General features: G+C 44.8%; 1 protein-coding gene across 3 annotated transcripts in view; it reads right to left on the bottom strand.

The window, feature by feature from the left end:
• The window catches only part of LOC143943362 (NACHT, LRR and PYD domains-containing protein 3-like), a 255,369-nt gene that overhangs the window by 169,989 nt on the left and 62,522 nt on the right, over positions 1-22,858 (bottom strand). For all 3 annotated transcript variants that reach the window (XM_077465090.1, XM_077465088.1, XM_077465089.1), the window contains exon 6: positions 14,871-16,584. In XM_077465090.1, the coding sequence (XP_077321216.1) occupies positions 14,871-16,584 (1,714 nt within the window). The remainder of the gene's footprint in view (positions 1-14,870; positions 16,585-22,858) is intronic.

Below are 22,858 nucleotides of genomic sequence, written 5' to 3'. Positions count from 1 at the left end.
CACAAGTCTCCCGACACACAGATTTAGCTTTTGAGGATATGGGGGACTTTTTCGAAGCAATGGATAAGAGAATGGGCTCTCTATTAAAAAAGTCTTGGGACTCCACAGTGGGAAGCCTAAAACCAGCAATGGCAATCACGGTAGTGGCCAGGAATGTAGAGTTTTGGTTAAACCGTATTCAGGCACATATTGAGGAAGGAACTGCAAAGGAGCAGATTTTATCCTCCTTTCCCACTCTCCTACGAGGCATTGCGTATATCGCAGATGCATCAGCAGAGCTGGTACACATAGCAGCCAGATCTTCGGCTCTAGCCAATTCTACCAGACAGGCCCTATGGCTAAAGACATGGAAGGGGGACTGTGTATCCAAAGCCAAATTGTGTGGGATCCCGTTTACAGGGGACTGCTGTTCGGACCAGGATTAGAGAAGGTACTGGACTATACAGTGGACAAAAAGAAAATGTTTCCAGTACCTCAGCAAAATAAAAAGAGACAAAGAGGGAACACCAAAGCCCATTTCTCAACACCCAAGGCAGATAACAAAGAAAACCTTGGGTTCAGAGAAGAAAAAGCAAGGGAGGAGCGATTTTTCGTCCTCCTGAGCAAACCCATAATAAACAATGAAGTCATCTCAGTGGGAGGAAGACTGGGGGCCTTCATATCACAATGGGAAAAATATCATCCAATCAGTTTATTTTAAGGACAATAAGGGAAGAGTATTTCCTAGAGTTCTCAAAATCACCCCCAAACAGACTTTACACCACCAAACTTCCAAAAAACAGAGAAAAAGCCAGAGGGTTAATGAGGTCCATAAAGGATCTCAGGAAACAGGGTGTAATCATCGGAGTACCAAAAGAAGAAAGAGGACAGGGCTTTTACTCCCACATATTTGGAGTACAGAAACCCTCAGGAAAGGTCAGGCCAATCCTCAACCTCAAACATTTAAATCTATCCATAACTTACAAAAGATTCAGAATGGATTCCATATACTCAGTAAAAGCTCTGTTACCCCCAGACTGTTATATGGCTTCACTAGATTTAAAAGACGCGTACCTAAATGTACCGATACATCAAAGTTGTCAGAAGTTTCTAAGGTTATCAATAGAAACAGGAAAAGAGACCTTACACCTTCAATTCCAGGCTCTACCCTTCGGCCTATCATCTTCGCCCAGAATTTTTACAAAAATTCTAGCGGAAGCTCTGGCACCATTGCAACTAAAGGGTATATCCATCATTGCTTATTTAGACGACCTTCTCCTGTTTGCAAAAACTCCCGGGAGGTTATTAGAAAACCTCAAATACACAAGGACATTCTAATGCCACGTACACACGTAGCGGACTATCCGGCGGACTTAGTCCGGCGGACTTCCCGCCGGACTGTCCGCCGGACTTTCCGAACGGGGTACTTGCCCACACACGGCACTTTTTCAGCGGACTAATACGGCGTACTAAGTCCGCCGGACTATCCGCCGTACTTTTGAAATGAACGGACTCGCCCACACACGCGGAGGAAAGTCCGCTCATTTTGAGCGCATCTCCAGGTAGGCGGGGCCCGCGAAGGAGACGTCGCTGGCCCCGCCACCTGGTATGGACTTAAAGAAAACCCCAACGCTGAAAAAAAAATTGGCGTGGGGGTGCCCCCCAGGTCCACATCAGACCCTTGTCCGAGCACGCTACCCAGCCGGCCAGGAAAGGGGGGGCGAGTGAGCGCCCCCCCCCCTCCTGAGCCATACCAGGCCGCGTGCACTAAACATGGGGGGTGCCTTGGGGAAGGGGGGCCGCGCAGCCCCCCACCCCAAAGCACCTTGTCCCCATGTTGATGAGGACAAGGGCCTCTTCCCGACAACCCTGGCCGTTGGTTGTCGGGGTCTGCGGGCGGGGGGCTTATCTGAATCTGGGGGCCCCCTTTAATAAGGGGGCCCCCGAATACCAGCCCCCCACCCTATGTGAATGAGTATGGGGTACAATGTACCCCTACCCATTCACCTGTGAAAAAAAATGTACAAAAAAAACACAACACAGGGTTAAAATAGTTTATTGCACAGCTCCGGGGGTCTTCCGTCTTCGGGGGTCTTCTCGCCGGGCTCCTCCGCTATCTTCTGCTAGCGGAGGAGCCCAGCTTTCTTCTTCGTCGCCGCCGCCCTCTTCTTCCGACTTCGGGGGTCTTGTCCCCCTCTTTGGTTCTTCTTGCCGGGCCACCGCTTCTTCTGCGGTGGCCCGGCAAGAAGAACCGAAGAGGGGGACAAAACCCCCGAAGTCGGAAGAAGAGGGCGGCGGCGAAGAAGAAAGCCGGGCTCCTCCGCTAGTAAAAGAGCTAGCAGAAGATAGCGGAGGAGTCCGGCGAGAAGACCCCCGAAGACGGAAGACCCCCGGAGCTGTGCAATAAACTATTTTAACCCTTGTGTGTTGTGTTTTTTTAAACTTTTTTTTACAGGTGAATGGGTAGGGGTACATTGTACCCTATACTCATTCACATAGGGTGGGGGGCCGGTATCCGGGGGCCCCCTTATTAAAGGGGGCTCCCGGATTCCGATAAGCCCCCCGCCCGCAGACCCCGACAACCAACGGCCAGGGTTGTCGGGAAGAGGCCCTTGTCCTCATCAACATGGGGACAAGGTGCTTTGGGGTGGGCATGCGGCCTGGTACGGCTCAGGAGGGGGGGGGGGGGCGCTCGCTCGTCCCCCCCTTTCCTGGCCTGTCGGGTAGCGTGCTCAGACAAGGGTCTGATGGGGACCTGGGGGGACCCCCACACCGATTTTTTTCGGTGTTGGGGTTCCCCTTTAAGTCCATACCAGGTGGTGGGGCCAGCGACGCATCCTTCGCGGGCCCTGCCTACCTGGAGACACGCTCAAAATGAGCAGACTTTTCTCCGGGCGGGAAAAGTCTGTTCATTTCAAAAGTATGGCGGACTGGCATACGCATGGCCGGATTGTCCCCCGAAATGCAAGTCCGGCGGGAAGATTGGAGTGCAAAAATACTTTCTAAGTCTGCCGTACTTTTGGGTAAAAAAAGTCCGCCGGAGGCTACACACGGGGGGATTGTCCGGCGGACTTTTCCACCCGATTGTTTGATCGGGTGTACGTGGCATTAGAAAGTCTAGGGTGGTTCGTAAATGTAGAAAAATCTAACTTACAACCCACGCAACAAATAAAGTATTTGGGATATATAATAGACTCAGTCCAACAAAGAGTTTTTTTACCCAAGGAGAAAATAGGGAAAATTCTAAAAGAAATAAGAACTATGCAGACCAATCTACCATGTTCAATAAGGAAAATAATGTCAACACTGGGGTTGCTAACATCTGCAATCCCAGCGTTACAGTGGGCGAGTCTACATTTTTGGCCACTGCAGATGTTCATATTAGAGATATGGGATCACAGGCAAGAGTCACTGGATACACAGGTGTTAGTACCAGCAAAGGTAAAAAATACCTTATGGTGGTGGAGAAGGGCAGAAAACATAAACAAAGGATGGCTATGGATCCTACCCATTTCCCGAATCCTAACCACAGATACAAGTGGCACAGGGTGGGGAGCACATTTAGACTTCCAGATAACACAAGGGACTTGGGGGAAGGAAGAGTGGACGAGGTCATCCAACTGGAAAGAGTTGAAGGCAGTATGGTTCGCACTTCAGTCCTTCCAGAAAGAGTTGAGAGGACATCATATACAGATCAGATCAGACAACTCGTCAGTAGTAGCCTACATAAACAAACAGGGGGGAACCAGAAGTGGAACCCTATGGTCTTTAGCAGAAAAAAATATTGAAATGGGGAGAGAAAAACATACTATCTTTTTCAGCAGTCCACTTAAAAGAGGATTTAAACAAAGTGGCAGATTTCCTCAGCAGGGAAAAAGTAAGAGAAGGAGATTGGGTACTAAAACAGGAGGTATTCAACCAGATTACAAAAAAATGGGGAATACATCAGGTAGACTTAGGAAAGTTCAAACATTCTTCTCCCTAAGAAAAGAGGATGGAGCGCTCGGAGTAGACACATTAGCGCAAAAATGGGCATTCAGCAAATGTTATGCCTTTCCCCCACCAGTGTTACTACCAGCAGTAATAAGAAAATTACGTACAGAAAACACATCATTAATTCTCATAGCTCCTCACTGGCCCAGGAGACCATGGTTCTCTATGCTCAAAGAACTTGCCATAGAGCCCCCTTGGTTGCTACCAGTCCAGGAGGACCTGTTATCCCAGGTCCCAGTGTACTGTCCGCAGGTGGAAAGGTGGAAGCTAGCCGCCTGGTATCTGAAGAGCAGCTTCTAAAAGCAAAAGGGTTCTCAAGCCGCTTGATAGAAACACTGCTGAAAAGCAGGAAGGTTGAGACACGTAACATATACCAGAAAGTGTGGAAATGTTTTTGCAGATGGTGCACAGAGAACAACTTCAGAACACAGAGCTCAGTAGCAGTGTTAGAATTTCTACAGAGTGGGGTAGACAAAGGACTAAGCCTAAGTACGTTAAAAAGAGTCAAGTTTCAGCACTGTCGGTTTACCAGGAAAGAAGTTTAGCTTCAAATCCATGGATAATCAGACTCTTTAAATCCGTAAGCAGACAGAGGCCGATACAAGGTATGGCCTTTCCAAAGTGGGACGTGTCACTAGTGTTGCAAACTAATGCCGCGTACACACGAGCGGATTGTATGGCGTACTTAGTCCGTCGAAACACATTTTAGCGGACAATCCGCTCGTGTGTGGGCTTCAGCGTACTTTTTCAGCGTGCAGTCCGGAGTACTAAGAATTTCGTTTTTTTCGAAATTCTGTCCGTCGTACTTTGGTTTCAGCGGACAATACGGTCGTCAGTATGCTAGTTCGACGGACTAAGAATGGCGCATGCCCAGAAAGGATTTACACGGCGGAAGGGTGCTTTGCTGTGTCATGGACTTCCTATTTTTAGTCCCGTCGTACGTGCTGTACACGTCATCGCGCAAGCTTTCGACGGACTGTTTGTGTATCCGTGTGTGGTCAAGTCTGTTCAGTGGAAAGTACGACGGACTGTCCGTCGGATTGTATGACGGACTAAGTACGCCATACAATCCGCTCGTGTGTACGCGGCATATGACAGCAGACCCCTTTGAACCACTAAAGGATTACAGCCTGAAGATGCTGACGCTTAAAGCAATCTTCTTGGTGACAATTACTACAGCTAAAAGGGTCTGCGAGATAGAACCACTTTCAGACTATCAGACCCCCCTTTTGCCAGATCTTCCCGGATCGTATAGTCTTTAAGATGGACCCGGGATTTCTGCCTAAAGTGGCCTCAAGATTTCATAGAGACCAAGAAATTGTGTTACCATCATTTTGTCCAAATCCTTCTCAGGAACAGGAAGTAAAATTCCATAATCTAGATGTCAAGAGATGCATCTTACATTATTTAGAAGCAACAAAAACAATTAGAAAGACAGAGTCTTTATTTATTTTATATTCGGGAGCTAGGCTAGGACACAAAGCTTCAAGAAGCACAATAGCCAGATGGCTAAGAGAAGCCATAGAACAGGCTTACAAGTTAGGAGGTATGCAGATCCCAGAGGGAATCAGGGCACACTCCACAAGGGCAATGGCAGCGTCGCAAGCAGAGAGAGCTGGAGCAACGCCGGAACAGATTTGTAAAGCGGCAACATGGTCCAGTTTCACCACTTTCGTAAGATACTATAGAGTGGACTTATGGTCAGCTAAAGATCAGACTTTTGGACGTAAAGTCTTGCAAGCTGTGGTCCCACTCTAAGGGTAAGTGCTCGGTTATCCTCTCAGGTGGCTGTCCTGAAAGACAATTGGGGGAAAAGTAACGTTCTTTCCCGGAGTGTTTCAGGACAGCTGGGTACCCACCCATATGTATATCAAGACGTAAAGATTTCCTTACAGGAAATGTGATATAATTGATTATGTGTATCATACGTTATTGTGTCTCCCCAGCAAACTGGAGGTGCTCTTTAAAGAACTGAGGAGCAGCAGGGGAGGAGGAAATTTATAAGAAGGCTGGCGCAGGTGTTTCCTACAGAGGGGAGGAGCCAAGGTCTATCAGGTGGCTGTCCTAAAAGACTCCGGGAAAGAACGTTACCGGTAAGTAACTTCGTTTTTCCTTTAATGTTTTCTTCATGTAAGAGTAGTTTCTTGTTAAGTATTTTTACCCATTCTGGAAAAAAGGAAGCTATGCTGTTGGGCAAGATGTCAGAGATGAGGGAGTTGACTGTATTGTTGTACTAATTGAGTTTCCTGTTACGTTGTTGGGCTATGAGGCCTAGCCATTTTGTGGTGCAGAAATTTGCCTCAAATTACCAATCTGGTATTAAGTCTGGTTCTAAAAAGTTACAGTGTTTTAATATGCATAGGCCTCTAGGGGTTATTTCAAGGGAAAGGTATTGTTTAAGAAAACAAATATCCAACCATTGAAAAAGTACTGTTTTAACTTTTCTCTAATATGCTGAAATTTTTGCTCAGATTACATATCTTAGTGGCGGACAGTTTATTTGCAGAGCAATGATTAAATATTGGTCAGAGGTGAAAGAATCTCTTTCAATTGTATACCTTTTGAAATGTTATACTTTGAAATGTGCCTTTTGCAATCAATGGAGAAATGATCCTATATAATGTATGGCTAGGGAACCACAAACTGATCCCCTCTCCATTACTATCGGAAGACAAGGCAGTAAAAATGAATCCTTACATATTTTAGAAAGTGTTTTAGGAACAAAGAACAGACAACACAGGACCAATTATGCCATCTTTTGAAATGAGAAACAAACCACATTTATAATCATTCTCCCAACCTCTATAGCACCCTCTAGTATGTGCTACTTGTGTTGAGAGTAGGAAAAAACATATTCTGGCCAGGAATAACCTGAATTGTTGAATTGGGTCAGGGTTACTAGAGGCCAGGGCAGGATGACTCATCCTAGCAGCTCTCTGGTGCCACCCCCTGGTATCTGGAAGGTTGGAGAACCTTCTAGAAGTAGAGGGCGTGGGGGTAGGAGGAGCTGCCATGAATATTTATGGGGCTTCAGCCAATTCCCAGAGGTGGACTCGCAGGGGGCTGAGGCAACCCCATAAATAGACATGGGCCATTCCAGCAAAAGAGTTGGGTGGACGATGGGGAAGCAGTGTGGAGGAGAGGCTGTCAGTGGCCTATGAGGGAGCCCTTACTGCGGTGGTTCCACCTCAGGCTAGGTGCTCAGGAAATATGGAGTGGAAGAATCCTAACACAGGAGGCATTGGAAGGATTGGTGCTGAAGAGGCAGCATGAAGGAGCAATGGGAGGCCATGAGTAGATGAACATGGTGCAGGGACAGATAAGGGGTAAGACTGCAATCTGCAGAAGGCCTTTCTTGAAGTCGGGCAGGACTGGGGAAGAAAGTCAGTCAGGAGGACAAGGAATCAGAAAGGAGTTTTGCTTTTTATATGTATTTATAACAGTAAAGTGAGTTTATATAGTGAAATACAGTACTTAGAACTGGTTAGATGTTGAATTTCAAGAGCAGTGGCATCCCTGATCATCTCACAGGTTTAATAATCTGACAGAAGCTCACTGCTTTTAAAATTCAAGATCTAATCACTCACACAGAGTTCTAAGTAATGTATTTCACTATATAAACGCACTTTAAAAGATGCGTAAAAAAAGTGAGACGATTCCAAATTCTATGCTTTAAGATAAAAAGCCTTCTTTGTGCAGCAGCCGCCCCAGCACCCCCAAATACTTATCTGAACCCATTCTCTATTCAGAAATTTCCATGAGTGCCTCGGCCATTGGCTGAGAGACAGCAGCAGTTCCATTGGCTCCCGCTGCTGTCAATCAAAGTTAGTTAGCCAATCAGGAGAGAGAGAGGGCAGAGCTGAACCGGGGCTCCATGACTGAATGGACATATGGAGCTGCAGCTTGGCTCGGCAGCTTGCTTTGGGGGCACTTGACATGAGGGAGGGGCCAGGAGAGCCTAAGAGAGACCCAAAAAGAGAAGGATCAGGGCTGCTCTGTGCAAAATTTCTACACAGAGCAGGTAAGTATAACATGTTTGTAAAGTCTGTTATTTTTATAGAAAAAAAATCACTTTAGGCCACTAGGCCACCACCAATGTATTGTACCTTGTGTGCTAGAGACAAGAAACCATGTGTATCTTCATATAAGTTGTACAGACTCCACGCATTCTCCCAGTATTATTACCAGTACAGAAAGACAGTCCACACATGGAACAGATTGCATAGGGTGGGTCATGGATTTGGTGCCATGCACTCAGCCGCAACACAGGTATATGAGATTTCGCACAGACAGAACCAAATGATGGCCACCATTCCAATTGTGCAGGAATACACATGCAAGGAAACCAAAGTATTCACACAAGGGGCGAGGGCATACTTATCTGACCCATAATTGTATCATCCAATGTAAGGTCCATGGAAAAAAAAACTCCTGACAGGTTTCACCGGTACTAACCGGCTGTATCAGAGACTTTTCGCTTTTCATAATAAATAGAAGCATTTTCCAAATGCCATTTCTGGGGCAGCCATCCAAATGCGCTTTTCTCGCACTTAACTTATCCACAGGAAATTTAAAATCTTGTCTATTTGAATTTTATTTTACTTTTTTAAATGATTTTCAGATTCCATTACTTCCTGTAGATCGTCTTTCAGTAGTTACTTCCCGTAAGCCCTCTTCCAGGAGCCTTCACTACCTTGTTGCATCACAGAAGAGTGTGATAGGGTGTGTTCACCACTCTGGACCACACCTCCCTCATTACAATACCACCTTCCACCTACTGCCTATACAATCCGATTTAAAAATTTCCTTTAGATCTCCCATCAGCTATGTAATGCAAGGGCCTACCTTATTTGATACAAATTGAATAGATTAGGTACCTATTCCATAGTTCTGGGAAATCTAAAGGAAATTATACAGAGATTGTACCATCAGATTGCATTGTGTATGGACATCGTTATACAAGTACACAGGAGGAAGTGGATGGAGACACATTCACATTTCCACGTAGTGAAAACTCACATTTCTGCAAGTATTTGTTTTGGGTGTTTCGGAGAGTTTTTCCTCGTCGTGCATAGGGCAGCCCATACACTTGAGTGGGCTGTCTTACATGTAGCAAAGTAAATTTTGGCATGGTGCGAGTTGCACGTTTTGTACTGCGGCATATGGCAAAAGGCAATTTTAGGTGCATAAATGTGGTCCTGTACTATACAATCTGATTGTACAATCTCTGAACAATCTCCTTTAAATTCACCAAAACAAACAGGCAGGTCTTTGCACTACATCAGGGGTGTCCCGTGGGCTGCATGTGGCCCCAGCAGTTTAGCATGCAGCCTGAGCCCATCTGAAGGGACCCTGGGGAAGCCAGGTGAATGCACACATGGAGAGATGCCGGGGGATGCTGTGCAAACATAGTTGATAGGTGAAGCGGTTGTGCTAATGAGCTCATCTGGTAAACTGCTTCTTGTGTCTTACTGGTTTCTCCATCCCAAATCTACATACCAGCAAGTGATGAGGCTTTCCAAGAAATACGTACAGCAAGGGCTAAGGTAGGGCCTTGCTATGAGATTTAAGGGGGTTGGGAGTAAGCAACAGGCTAAACAGAAGAGAAGGAGGATTCCATCTGACACAATTCCATTCAGTATCGGACAAGATGTTTTCTATCATTAAGAAACACTGGAAGGTTTTAAGAGAATTACTCTGGCATTGAAGAGTTTCAACTACTCCATTAGTCCAACTACTCCATGTGACATCAGATATGACGAAACACGTAGGCCAGAGCCAGAACACATGCCACCGCACATGCGCGAATCAACCGTGGCAATCTTGTTTTTGGGAAAACCTTTTACATCTGTCATTTATAGAGAAGATTTCTCAAACTATTTTCTGCCTCTTAATTGGGACTCTTTGTTTTATTATTTGTTCACACTTATATGCATATAATTCATTTTTACATTTATGGTTAAACTCTTTCTGTATTGTATAGTGTTTGTCACTTGTAAGAAGTACTAATGGGATTTCTATAGCTGCACTGTTGTTTTCCAATTTATGTATACCATGTATTGGGGTATTGTGGCAGCTGCTTTCTATTGTTATATTCTTTGGGCTCCTAGCACGGTTTTTACCTGTTCACAACTGTAAGGCCTCATGCACACGAGACGCAGTTAAACGCGCGTTCAGATGCAGTTGGACAGTTTTTTCAACTGCACCTGAACTCATTCAATGTTATCCTATGTGTCCATGCACACAGTCTCGTTTTTTTCCGTTTATATGCAGTTGCGTTTAATCTCGTTTTTCCAGAAGCAAAAAAATGCGTTCAGAAACAAAAATTTCTGCGTTTCAGACGCTAAACGCGGCTAAACGCGGCTAAACGCGGCTAAACGCGGCACCCGCGTTTAGCCGCGTTTGCGTTTATATGCGTTTTTAAAGGTGACCTTTTTTTTTACATTAAAAATCTCAAAAATGATTGCAAATGATGAAAAACCATTAGAAAAATATTTTAAACAATTGCAATTGGAAGTGGACAATCCACAACTTGTGGCAAGTGACGTGGCAAGTGGACAATCCACAACTTGTGGCAAGTGACATGGCAGGTGGCAAGTGATGTGGCAAGTGGACAATCCACAACTGGTGGCAGGTGATGTGGCAAGTGATGTGGCAAGTGGACAATCCACTTGTGGCAGGTGACGTGGCAGGGGACGTGGCAAGGAACGTGGCAAGTGGACAATCCACAACTTGTGGCAGGTGATGTGGCTGGTGACGTGGCAAGTGGACAATCCACATCTTGTGGCAGGTGACGTGGCAGGTGACTTGGAAAGTGGTGTGGCAAGTGGACAATCCCCAACTTGTGGCAGGTGATGTGGCTGGTGACGTGGTAAGTGGACAATCCACAACTTGTGGCAGGTGGCATGGCAGGTGACGTGGAAAGTGGACAATCCACATCTTGTGGCAAGTGACGTGGCAGGTGATGTGGCAAGTGACGTGGCAAGTGGACAATCCACAACTTGTGGCAGGTGACGTGGCAGGTGATGTGGCAAGTGATGTGGCAGGTGATGTGACAATTGGACAATCCACATCTTGTGGCAAGTGACGTGGCAGCTGACGTGGCAAGTGACGTGGCAGGTGACGTGGCAAGTGACATGGCAAGTGGACAATCCACATCTCGTGGCAAGTGACGTGGCAGGTGATGTGGCAAGTGACGTGGCAAGTGGACAATCCACAACTTGTGGCAGGTGACGTGGCAGGTGATGTGGCAAGTGACGTGGCAGCTGACGTGGCAAGTGACGTGGCAAGTGGACAATCCAAAACTTGTGGCAGGTGACGTGGCAAGTGACGTGGCAGGTGACGTGGCAAGTGATGTGGCAAGTGGACAATCCACAGCTTGTGGCAAGTGACGTGGCAAGTGGACAATCCACAACTTGTGGCAGGTGACGTGGCAGGTGACGTGGCAAGTGAACAAACCACAACTTGTGGCAGGTGACGTGGCAAGTGACGTGGCAGGTGAAGTGGCAAGTGACGCGGCAGGTGAAGTGGCAAGTGACGCGGCAAGTAGACAATCCACAACTTGTGGCAGGTGATGTGGCAAGTGACGTGGCAGGTGATGTGGCAAGTCACGTGGCAAGTGGACAATCCACAACTTGTGGCAGGTGATGTGGCTGGTGATGTGGCAAGTGGACAATCCACAGCTTGTGGGTGGTGGCATGGCAGATGACGTGGAAAGTGGACAATCCACATCTCGTGGCAAGTGACGTGGCAGCTGACGTGGCAAGTGACTTGGCAAGTGGACAATCCAAAACTTGTGGCAGGTGACGTGGCAAGTGACGTGGCAGGTGACGTGGCAAGTGATGTGGCAAGTGGACAATCCACAGCTTGTGGCAAGTGACGTGGCAAGTGGACAATCCACAGCTTGTGGCAGGTGACGTGGCAGGTGACGTGGCAAGTGAACAATCCACAACTTGTGGCAGGTGACGTGGCAAGTGACGTGGCAGGTGATGTGGCAAGTGACGCGGCAAGTAGACAATCCACAACTTGTGGCAGGTGATGTGGCAAGTGACGTGGCAGGTGATGTGGCAAGTCACGTGGCAAGTGGACAATCCACAACTTGTGGCAGGTGATGTGGCTGGTGACGTGGCAAGTGGACAATCCACAGCTTGTGGCAGGTGGCATGGCAGATGATTTGGAAAGTGGACAATCCACATCTCGTGGCAAGTGACGTGGCAGGTGATGTGGCAAGTGACGTGGCAAGTGGACAATCCACAATTTGTGGCAGGTGACCTGGCAGGTGATGTGGCAAGTGGACAATCCCCAACTTGTGGCAAGTGACGTGGCAAGTGGACAATCCACAACTTGTGGCAGGTGCCGTGGCAAGTGACACGGCAAATGCAAGTGTACAACTGATCTCTATGCTGCTGCTGCTCACTCTGATCAAAATAGCAGAAATAGTTAAAAAAAATGCTTTGAGAGCTTGGGGAGGGTCTACATGATGTTATCTTTATAAACGCGTTTAAACGCAAACGCGTCTAAACGCGTCTAAACGCGGCATGCAAACGCGGCAAAACGCGCGTTTCTAAACGCGCGTTTCAGCTTTTTTTTAACAGAGGTTTCATCTGCGTCTCGTGTGCATGAGGCCTTATACTTTGTTCTTTCTATTGCATTTGGACCGTGCATGTGTTACTGCCACCGCACTCCGCTGCACCCACCCGCATGTACACAATAGTTAATCAACAGAATAAACTGCCTGAAATGTTTCTACAGATGACAGTAGAATTGTCTATATTTCACTATTAAAACAAAATAATTCAAAGTTCATGGAGTCTATCACAAATAATAACTTTAAAATATTCGGACACTTTCCAATTTATATACAGTACATCTATAGAAGATATCATATTAACTAAAGGGACCGATTATTATCATGTTTATATGTGATTGCAAACCCTTAATAACAAGACCTTTCACATGGGGGCATTTTTCAGGCACTAAAGGGCTAAAAATAACTCCTGTAAAGCGCCTGAAAAATGCCTCCCCTACAGCCCCAAAGTGAGAGCCCGAGTGCTTTCACACTGGAGTAGTGAAAAAGTCCTGCAAGCAGCATCTTTCGGCAGTATACACCATTCCTCTACCGCCCCTGCCATTGAAATCAATGGGCACCGCTGCCAAAGCGCCTGCAAAGCCCTTCGGCAGCGACACTTTTAACCCTTTATTCGGCCACTAGTGGGGGAAAAAAGCGCTCCACTGGCAGGTAAAAAGCGTCGCTAAGGCCCCCCTGTTCCAGTGTGAAAGTAGCCTTATAAAAATGTGTGTTTTATAATGTATACATTCTCAGAAGTCAGATGGTAATAATATAAAGTGTGTACAAAATATTTTAGTAGTATATTTATATTTGAATGTGGATCGCTGAATAAAATTACATCTTTTTAGTCAAGGTTTCATGGTTAATATGCTATTGTACTATATCATGAATGCTACAAACACCTTGGAGGGATATGATTATATGCCCTCTAAATAAATTAACACATTGAGAGTATTCTAAGAATAAAACCGGTTTATCCTACAAAGATTAATCCAATAAATTATTTTTCTTCCCAGAAAACTTAATATAGGGATTTCTAGTCTTATAGCCCCATCTAGTGGTCAAGTTAAGTTATTGTCTATACAAACAAGCAGTTAATCTGTAATATTATCTTCCAATCAGAGCTCGTCATTTTTACAAACCACAACTTCTGGGATGACTCCTAGTTGAGACAGTTTTTGGAAGGGGATCAGGGAGAGACTAGAAGGATTCCATCTTAGATCTGCTTAATCTGATAAAATCAGCTCAATCTTGAAGGAAGGATCTGTACAATCTCAAAATATCAACATTGGAAGGTCCTGCTCATCTTTATTTATATACAGCCATCTTAAGGCCATATCCATTCATCCAAAGTGATCTAACATCATCATGCTTGGGGTAACTTATGGTGTGCTGTTATTTAATCTTTCTAGTTTGATGTGGTACTCCACTCATGGTATTATAACCCCCTAGGGATTAGATAATTACCTTATTGTCATATTGGCACAATTTATAGAATCCTGCCCCTGAATCCAACTGTAGCAAAATAACGAGTAAAGTCAGTTAAACACAGATTTAATTGCCTGCTAGATTTAGTGATATCTGGTTATGGTATCTTCTGGTGGTAATTGAATTAATCAAAGGGATTGTAAACCTTGTTTTTCTTTTTTTATAAAAATAGCAAACATGCCTATACTTACCTACTCTGTGCAATCGTTTTGCACAGAGCAGCACCAGTCCTCTTCCTCAGGGATGCCCGCGGCACTCCTGGCTCCTCCCATTCACTGGGTGACCCCACAGAAAGCCGCTTTACCTGGGGGCACTCATGCAGGCTAACTCCCAAGTACCGCCGCGTCAATTGACACAGAACGGGATTTGGCCCTGCCCCCCACTCCCGTGTCACTGGATTTGATTGACAGCAGCGGGAACCAATGGCTTCTGCTGCTATCAATCCATCCAATGAGGAGAGAGGCAGTGGCTGGAGCTGCTGTGCTCGTGCACATCGCTGGATCAGATCGGGCCCAGGTAAGAAAAAGAAAGCCATCTGGGGGGCATAGAGTGCATTAAGGTGAAAAACCTTGAGGCTTTTCAACCACTTTAACTCATCTAGTTCCCTGGTATAAATATATTTTGATGAATTGAGGCATTTGGTGTTAAATATAAAGTTTAGTGTCTGTTTTATGTTATCAATTGACTGTTATATGTGTTATTGGTATCTGATGTAATCACACAAATAGATATGAACAATCTATATATAATAGAAAACAAATCACACTAATTATTAGCAACTTCTCCAGAAAAAAAACACCTGAAAATAAATTTAATGTGATGAATCAGATTTAATATTCACCTCAAACTCTTGATGGTGTGTAGAGCTGGTATAAGTTTCCTCAAGCCTTCACTTGGAACATTACATGCCCGTAGTTTTATTTCTTCTGTCTCTCTGCGGGATTGAAGGATAAAGGACAGCACAGAGCAGTCCAGAGGACTGAGGGGGAAACTACAAAAGTCAACTTTTTTTGATGCAATGCATTGTGATACCAGAGCCTTATTCCGGCTTTCATGGAGATAGTAGAATACATTAGGAAGTTCTCTGCTGCCTTTTATGGGTTTATCAGATCTTTGTTCTTCTGCAGTTTTCTTCTGGATCCAGGTGATGACATGTCTGGCAGCCTGAGTAGACAATTCTCCCATATGGGTCTTAAACATGGATCTAGTAGAAGTGTCTGAGAGACCGCAGAGGAAACGGATAAATATTTCAGCACGGCCATCTTTGTAAGATTCAGCCTTATCAAGTGTTTTCTGTAAACTTTCAGGATTATAGTTAATAAAATGGACTAAAGCAGCAAAAAACTCCTGAAGAGTGAGATGTAAGAAGGTGTAATCCACATAAGGAGGCTGACCAGATTCCATCATGAAACATGAAAAGAGATGTCTATCATTCCTCACATTAAATGACTCCAGATGACGCTCATCAAATACAATCAGGTGATTCATGACTCCATGTTCTGCCATCCACCCAATAGATGTCAGTAGTTCCTGGGCAGCGTGACCACCATTTTTATTCAGGCAATGATTGGCCAGAATGTTGGAGACAAAAGTCACAAAGAGTTGTGTCACAGTTTTGGGTAATGATGTCATCAGCTGATCTGTGATTGTTGGTTGGGCTCTGAAGCACATTGATAACACTGTACAGATGATCCAGCAGTATGATGGGATATAACAGAAAGTGTACAGTGTGTCATTCTCCTGTACATAATGAAAAGCCTTTTCTAATAATTCCTCATTTCCAAAGAAATTATTAAAAAAGGTCAGTCTGTCTTCATGGAGAAATCCCATGATCTCCGCTATTCTCTGGAAAACACCGGTATCAACTGATGCCAGTCTGGTTGGACGGCTGGTTATCAGTACAGAGCAACCCTTAAGAAGACTCTGCCTCACTAAACTGACCACAATCTCACCAAAATGTGTTCTCTGCTTTGAATTAGATAGTGTACTTGATCTGAAATCCATTTGGTGAACACTTTCATCTAATCCATCAAATATAAACAGAAGTCTCTCTGGATCTTGTAAAATATCTCCAATCTGACTCTCCAGATGTGGATATTGATGAAGAATCATCTCCTCCAAGCTGACCTCTCCCAGTCTATTAAGGTCCCGGAATCTGAAGAAGAAGAGAAAGGCAAATCTCTGGTAGTGTTTTCCGGTCACCCAGTCATAGACAAACTTCTGCATCAGTGTGGTCTTCCCTATTCCTGGCACTCCGCTCACCATTACTGCATGTGGTACACATTGTGACTGGTGGTTCCATCTGAACAGCCTGTTGGGTGAAATGTGTTCCAGTCTAGTTTGTGTTTTCTTCAAGCATTCCTCATGTTTTACCCCAGTCTGTATTAGCTCATTCTGGGGACGCTGCCTGAACTGATCAGTGGAGACCACAATCAGATTCACATAACGCTCATTAATGGGGAATCTTTGTGGTTCCAGGGTAGTTCCTGGGGGTCTATGCTCCACCAGAGTCTCAGTCTTCTCCATCAGATGTTGCTTGTGCTTTTTCTGAAGATCTGGGAATATAATGAAAATATTTTTTGCCTCAAGTTAAAGAAGAAGATAAGAATGTTGATATTTTTTCTTCTGTAATATTTATATTGTTAACATAGTTTTTATGATTATTACATTTTAATTTCAAACGCTGATGTTATAGGTGTGGGTATCCAACAACCAGATATTACATGAGAACAGAGCAATATATTCATGTTTTATCATTTTAACCACTTGACCTCCAGAAGGTTTTACCTCCTTCATGAGCAGGCCATTTTTTGCTATTCAGCACTGTGGGATTTTAACTGGAAATTGTGTGGTATATACATTTTTCCCACAAATAGAGCTTTCTTTTGGTGGTATTTGATCACCACTGTCAGCAGAGCAGTACAATGTCATCATATGACCAGTGTCGTGGTGATCAGGGACCCTGACTGTTGATAGTATGTTAAAAATAAATAGATGAATTAACAAATATTTTTATTACATTTTTAAAACTTATTTTAACTTTTCTTTTTTACACTTTTTTTCACTTTTATCAGAATAGTTCAGCGACATCATAGTTACACTGTACTACTCTGTGATTATCATGTGATAATTGTGGGCCAATCCAGGCATCACTATAGGAATCACAGCTGTTATGAATGAAATTCTAACCCTGCCACCCAAAGCGGCCAGGTGCCAGGAGTCGCAATTCACTGTGTCTGCCACATGTACGTGACCCTGCTTGCCCGTGCTGCCCTATCATTGTGACTGGGCAGCAACCGGTTAAAAAAAGAGTCTAGTTGTTTGCCATGGGCCTGATTTTCTTTGGCTGTTTGTAAACAGTTTTCATAAACTGTATATATATTTTATTAATTTTGCAGATTCTACATATCTACCTATCTATCTATTATATCGATCAATGAATCATATAACACACCAGTATAAGACTAATGTAAGCTTAAAGTGCACCTGTGTCCAAACTCATTCACTCCATGTCAGTTGAGCTGTGTTTATCTGCATTGGTTAACCACTTAAGCCCCGGACCAATTTGCAGCCAAAGGACCAAGCCCCTTTTTGCGATTCGGCACCGTGTCGCTTTAACTGACAATTGCGCGGTCGTGCAACGTGGCTCCCAAACAAAATTGGCATTCTTTTTTTCCCACAAATAGAGCTTTCTTTTGATGGTATTTGATCACCTCTGCAGTTTTTATTTTTTGCGCTATAAACAAAAATAGAGCGACAATTTTGAAAAAAATGCAATATTTTTTACTTTTTGCTATAATAAATATCCCCAAAAAATATCTAAAAAACATTTTTTTCCTCAGTTTAGGCTCATACGTATTCTTCTACATATTTTTAGTAAAAAAAAAACGCAATTAGCTATTGTTGATTAGTTTGCGCAAAAGTTATTGAATTTACAAAATAGGGGTTCGTTTTATAGCATTTTTATAAATTTCTTTTCTTTACTAGTAATGGCGGCAATCAGCGATTTTTACTGTGACTTGCGACATTATGGCGGACAAATCGGACATTTTTGACACATTTTTGGAACCATTGTCATTTATACAGCAATCAGTGCTATTTAAATGCACTGATTCCTGTGTAAATGACACTGGCAGTGAAGGAGTTAACCACTAGGGGACAGTGTAGGTGTTATGTATGACGTTATGTGTTTTTTTTATTGTAGGGGGCATGGCCTGGCATGTGACATCACTGATCGTCCTTCCCTATAAAAGGGAACAGACGATCGGTGACAGCCACACAGAAAAGCACGGGGAAAGGTTTGTTTACACAGACCTCTCCTCGTTCTTCAGCTCTGTGACCGGATCGCGGGACACCAGCGGCGATCGGGTCCGCTGGTCCCGCAGCCATGGTCACGGTCACGGAGCACAGGACCACGGCTGGGCACTTAAAAGACAACCTACAGGTACGTGCTTGTGCCCAGCCGTGCCATTCTGCCGGCGTACATCTGCGTGAGGCGGTCCTTAACCGCTTACCGACCAGCGCACGACGATGTACGTCCTATTTTTGAAGAGGGATATCTCGGTAACGGCAGCAGCTGCTGCCACAACTGAGATATCCATCTCTTCAGGCGCCGGTCGGCTGTACAATAACGGTGGTCTCCGCGGCGGATTCGCCGCGAGATCACCGCTATCGGCGCCGGGAGAGGTGCCACCCCCCTCCCGCTGCCCTCCCGCACCTTCCGCCGCTTACCAGAGCCGTCGGTAGTGGCGGAGGCGATCGGGTCCTTTCGATAGCTGGGTATGGAGACGAGCGAGGCTAAGATGGCCCCCACTCGTCTCTATACCATAGGAGGGCGGAAGCGACGTCAAAATGTCACTTCCGCCCATACCTCTTAAAGGTATATTTTTTTAAATGTCATTTTTTATTTATTTATTTTTCATTTTAGTCCAAATATGAGATCTGAGGACTTTTTGACCCCAGATCTCATATTTAAGAGGACCTGTCATGCTTTTTTCTATTACAAGGGATGTTTACATTCCTTGTAATAGGAATACAAGTGATCCATTTTTTTTTAAAAAAACATTGTAAAAATAAATAAAATCAATTGAAATAAATAAGAAAAAAAAAAAAAGGTTTTTAAAAACACCCCGCCACGACGAGCTTACGCACAGAAGCGAGCGCATACGTGAGTAGCGCCCGCATATGAAAACTATGATTTTTTTTCCAAAAAAAGTGCACTTGTAAGACCGCTGCGCAAATACGGTGTGAAAAAAAGTATTTCAATGACCACCATTTTATTCTATAGGGTGTTAGAAAAAAAATAACATGAAATGTTTGGGGGTTCTAAGTAATTTTCTAGCAAAAAAAACTGTATTAAACATGTAAACACCAAATCTGAAAAAGAGGCCTGGTCCTTAAGTGGTTAAGTGGTTAAGGCTGACTTGAGGCTAGGACACATAGAAAACCCCAAATCCAGTTACTGTGTGATGCATACATTTTATAAAGTAAGCAAAAATCTTCCTTTACCTTCCCTGACTGAGCCAAATCCTCCTTCGTGTCTCACATGCTCCCCCTCCCAGACACTGCAGCCCTCTGTGGGAGGGGTTTAGTAACAGAGGCAGTGCTGTCAATCCAGAAAGCAGTGGGTAGGACTAGGTGTGGCCAGGTGCTAATTGAGAAGCTACAGACTTGACAATCAGCAGTGACAATGCTGATCGCCACACCCCCTACAGTTTTCTCCAAATGTAGTACTAGCAACCACAGCCTACATGGTTGGCTGGGTGGGGGCCGCCTCTTCCAAGAAAATGGAGCACCAGCCACCACTGGCTAGGAATATGTATCTTTCTATGTTCCTCGCTATAAAGTGACAGATCCAAATCTCCTCTATCAATCATAAACAAATCAGCGCGATTCCCAGCCCTGTGATCACAATGAACTCTCTGACCTGGGGATCATATATTGTTTTTTTTTTTTTTCAGAAATGTTTTTTCCATTTGTTGGTTCCAGATGTCACAACGTACACAGACTAAAACATTTTGACAATTTAAGCTAGAAAGCTGCAGTTGGTAAAGGGAAATACATTTGTTTATTGGTGAGCTATAGTTTTACAGATCCATTTCCTTCAATGAGCTTTTGAACTGAATAAAACACAATGTTCAAGAATGTGATCCTTGCAAAACCAAAAGAGAGATCCAAAAGACAGACAGATGTAATTGGTGCACCCATATCATCAATAACTACTTAACCTCCCTAGGGTTATGATTATTTCAGATTTTAGGTGCCATTATTTTGCATGGAAATTTGGCGTTTTATGTTGTAGGCCTGTAATTCTTAGAAATAATTCACCTAAATCCATCCAAACAAGAGTCTATGCAACAAAAAATAGCAAAAATACCGGCACACTAGGGACAAGAAAGTATAAAATATATCTGTTTGCTGCAACCTAATATAGAGATATCACTATGTGAGTCAATCTAATTAATATGTGCGTGTGATGAGGGTTGCTCTAACTTTATTTGCTATAATAGTGTCTTACTTCCAGAGACAAATTCCATAGAATACATTGATATCACCAGTGGCATAACTAGAACCTTCAGGGGCCCGATGCAAGAAACCATGAAGGGCCCCCCTGACAGGGCCCTTTACTCTGAGTTTGGTGGCAGAACAACAGGGCCCGGTTGCAAGTGGGTGGCTGCATGTAAAGGAACGAATTTCTCCATTTGCCACCGCTTCTCCACCTCTCCCTCCCACAGGCATTCAGTGGCTGCAGGAGGAAAATGGAGAGATGGGTTCCTCTATGTCGGTGTTTCTCAATCTTTTTCCAGTCAGGGCACCCTTTAAGTACATCCCTAGGTGAATGGGGCTGCACTGCAACCACCCTGCATGCAGTTGCAGCATAGTGATGATGCATTTAAAGGGGTTGTAAACCCTTGTGTTTTTTCACCTTAATGCATCCTATGCATTAAGGTGAAAAAACACCTGGCAGTCACCGGAACCCCAGCCCCCCCCCCCCCCCCCCCCGTTTTACTTACTTGAGCCCTGGAACTTTACCAGGTGGAGACGCACTCTTACTTTGCCCGGGGTTCTCGGCTCCTGATTGGATAGATTGATAGCAGCTCAGCCATTGGCTTTCGCTGCTGTTAATCAAATCCAATGACGCGGGCGTCGGGGGCGCCTGCAAGGTAACCCCCCCCGGAGAGCGCTTCTCCTAGGGGGTTGTCTGATAAGAGGAGGAGCAACGAGAGCCACAGAGGGACCCCAGAATACAAGGTTCGGGGCCACTCTGTGCAAAACTAGCTGCACAGTGAAGATAAGTATAACATGTTTGTTAGTAAAAAAAAAAAAGCAAACCTTTACAATCACATTAAGGAATTAAAACAGGTGGTCAGAAGGCAACATATTGCCCCTTTACCAGCTGTCAAATGCCTCTTAAAAGTGATCTGAGCACAGATTGCTTTTCAGAGGAATAGCAAAAAACTGTTCTGATTGTACACATATGGGATAGGGCTGGGGAAAAAAATTGATTTGAATCTTGAATCGAGTTGAGAGGTCAAATTGATTCAAATTTTCAGCAAATAGTTTTTTTTTTTATATTTTTTTTTTCACCAGGATCGGTGCTGACACCGCACCGGTCCTGAGGAGCTGCAGGCAGGAGTTTTTAGGTGAGGCCGTGGCTTCGGCCTAGTCCGTGAGGCCAGACCCACGGACTAGGATGAAGCCACGGCCTCACCTAAAAACTCCTGCCCGCAGCTCCTCAGGACTGGCGCGGTGTCCATAAAAAAAAAAACTGTATTCGAATTGTGAGTTTTTTTTTTAAATGACAATTATTTATTTATTTTTTTAGAAAATCCCCCAGCTCTAATTGTGCCATCAATTGCAGCCACTGTGCCATCAAACACTGCCACTGTGCCCTCAAATGCTGCCACTGTGCCCTCAAATGCTGCCACTGTGCCATCAAACGCTGCCACTGTGCCATCAAACGCTGCCACTGTGCCCATTTAACGCTGCCACTGTGCCCTCAAATGCTACAACTGTGCCATCAATTGCAGCCACCGTGCCATCAAAAGCTGTCACTGTGCCATCAAACACTGCCAATGTGCCATCAATTGCAGCCACTGTGCCCATTTAACGCTGCCACTGTGCCCTCAAATACTGCCACTGTGCCCTCAAAAGCTGCCACTGTGCCATCAATTGCAGCCACTGTGCCAAACGCTGCCACTGTGCCCATTTAACGCTGCCACTGTGCCCATTTAACACTGCCACTGTGCCCTCAAATGCTACAACTGTGCCATCAATTGCAGCCACTGTGCCATCAATTGCAGTCATTGTGCCATTAAACGCTGCCAGTGTGCCATCAAATGCTGCTAGTGTGCCCTTGAATGCCCCCAGTGTGCCCCCCCGCCCGCCATCTACACACATGCACATACACATGCACACACATACACATGCACACACACACAAATGCACACACACACAGGGCCGTCTTTAAGGCAGGGCAAAAGGGGCAGCTGCCCAGGGCCCTGTCATTGTTGTGGGGCCCAAAGCAGCTGTCTCATACTTGCCAACTATCCCAGTTTACATTCCCTTGTCCCTTGAAGTTTTAGTCCTGTGCTGCTACTAATGCTGCCCAGCTCTGCCCTATTGTGTACAGATGACTCACCTGCAGACCTGTGTTTACATGTAAATACTGGCATTCATATGTAAATAGTAGTCACATGCATATGTAAATAGATGAGGCCAATGGCATTGATATGTAAATAAAGGCAGCATTCATAGGTATATCATGCCCCCCTGCAGTGAGGAGAAGATGTGCTGTAACCTATCGCAACCAGTGAGCAGTATTACTGT

The sequence above is a fragment of the Lithobates pipiens genome, unplaced genomic scaffold (genome assembly GCF_037356315.1).
Source record: "Lithobates pipiens isolate NorthernLeopardFrog02 unplaced genomic scaffold, aLitPip1_a1.2 Scaffold_30, whole genome shotgun sequence".
NCBI lineage: Eukaryota > Metazoa > Chordata > Amphibia > Anura > Ranidae > Lithobates > Lithobates pipiens.
The sequence above is the reverse complement of the archived record's forward strand: the minus strand, read 5'-3'. Positions and strand labels throughout refer to the sequence as shown.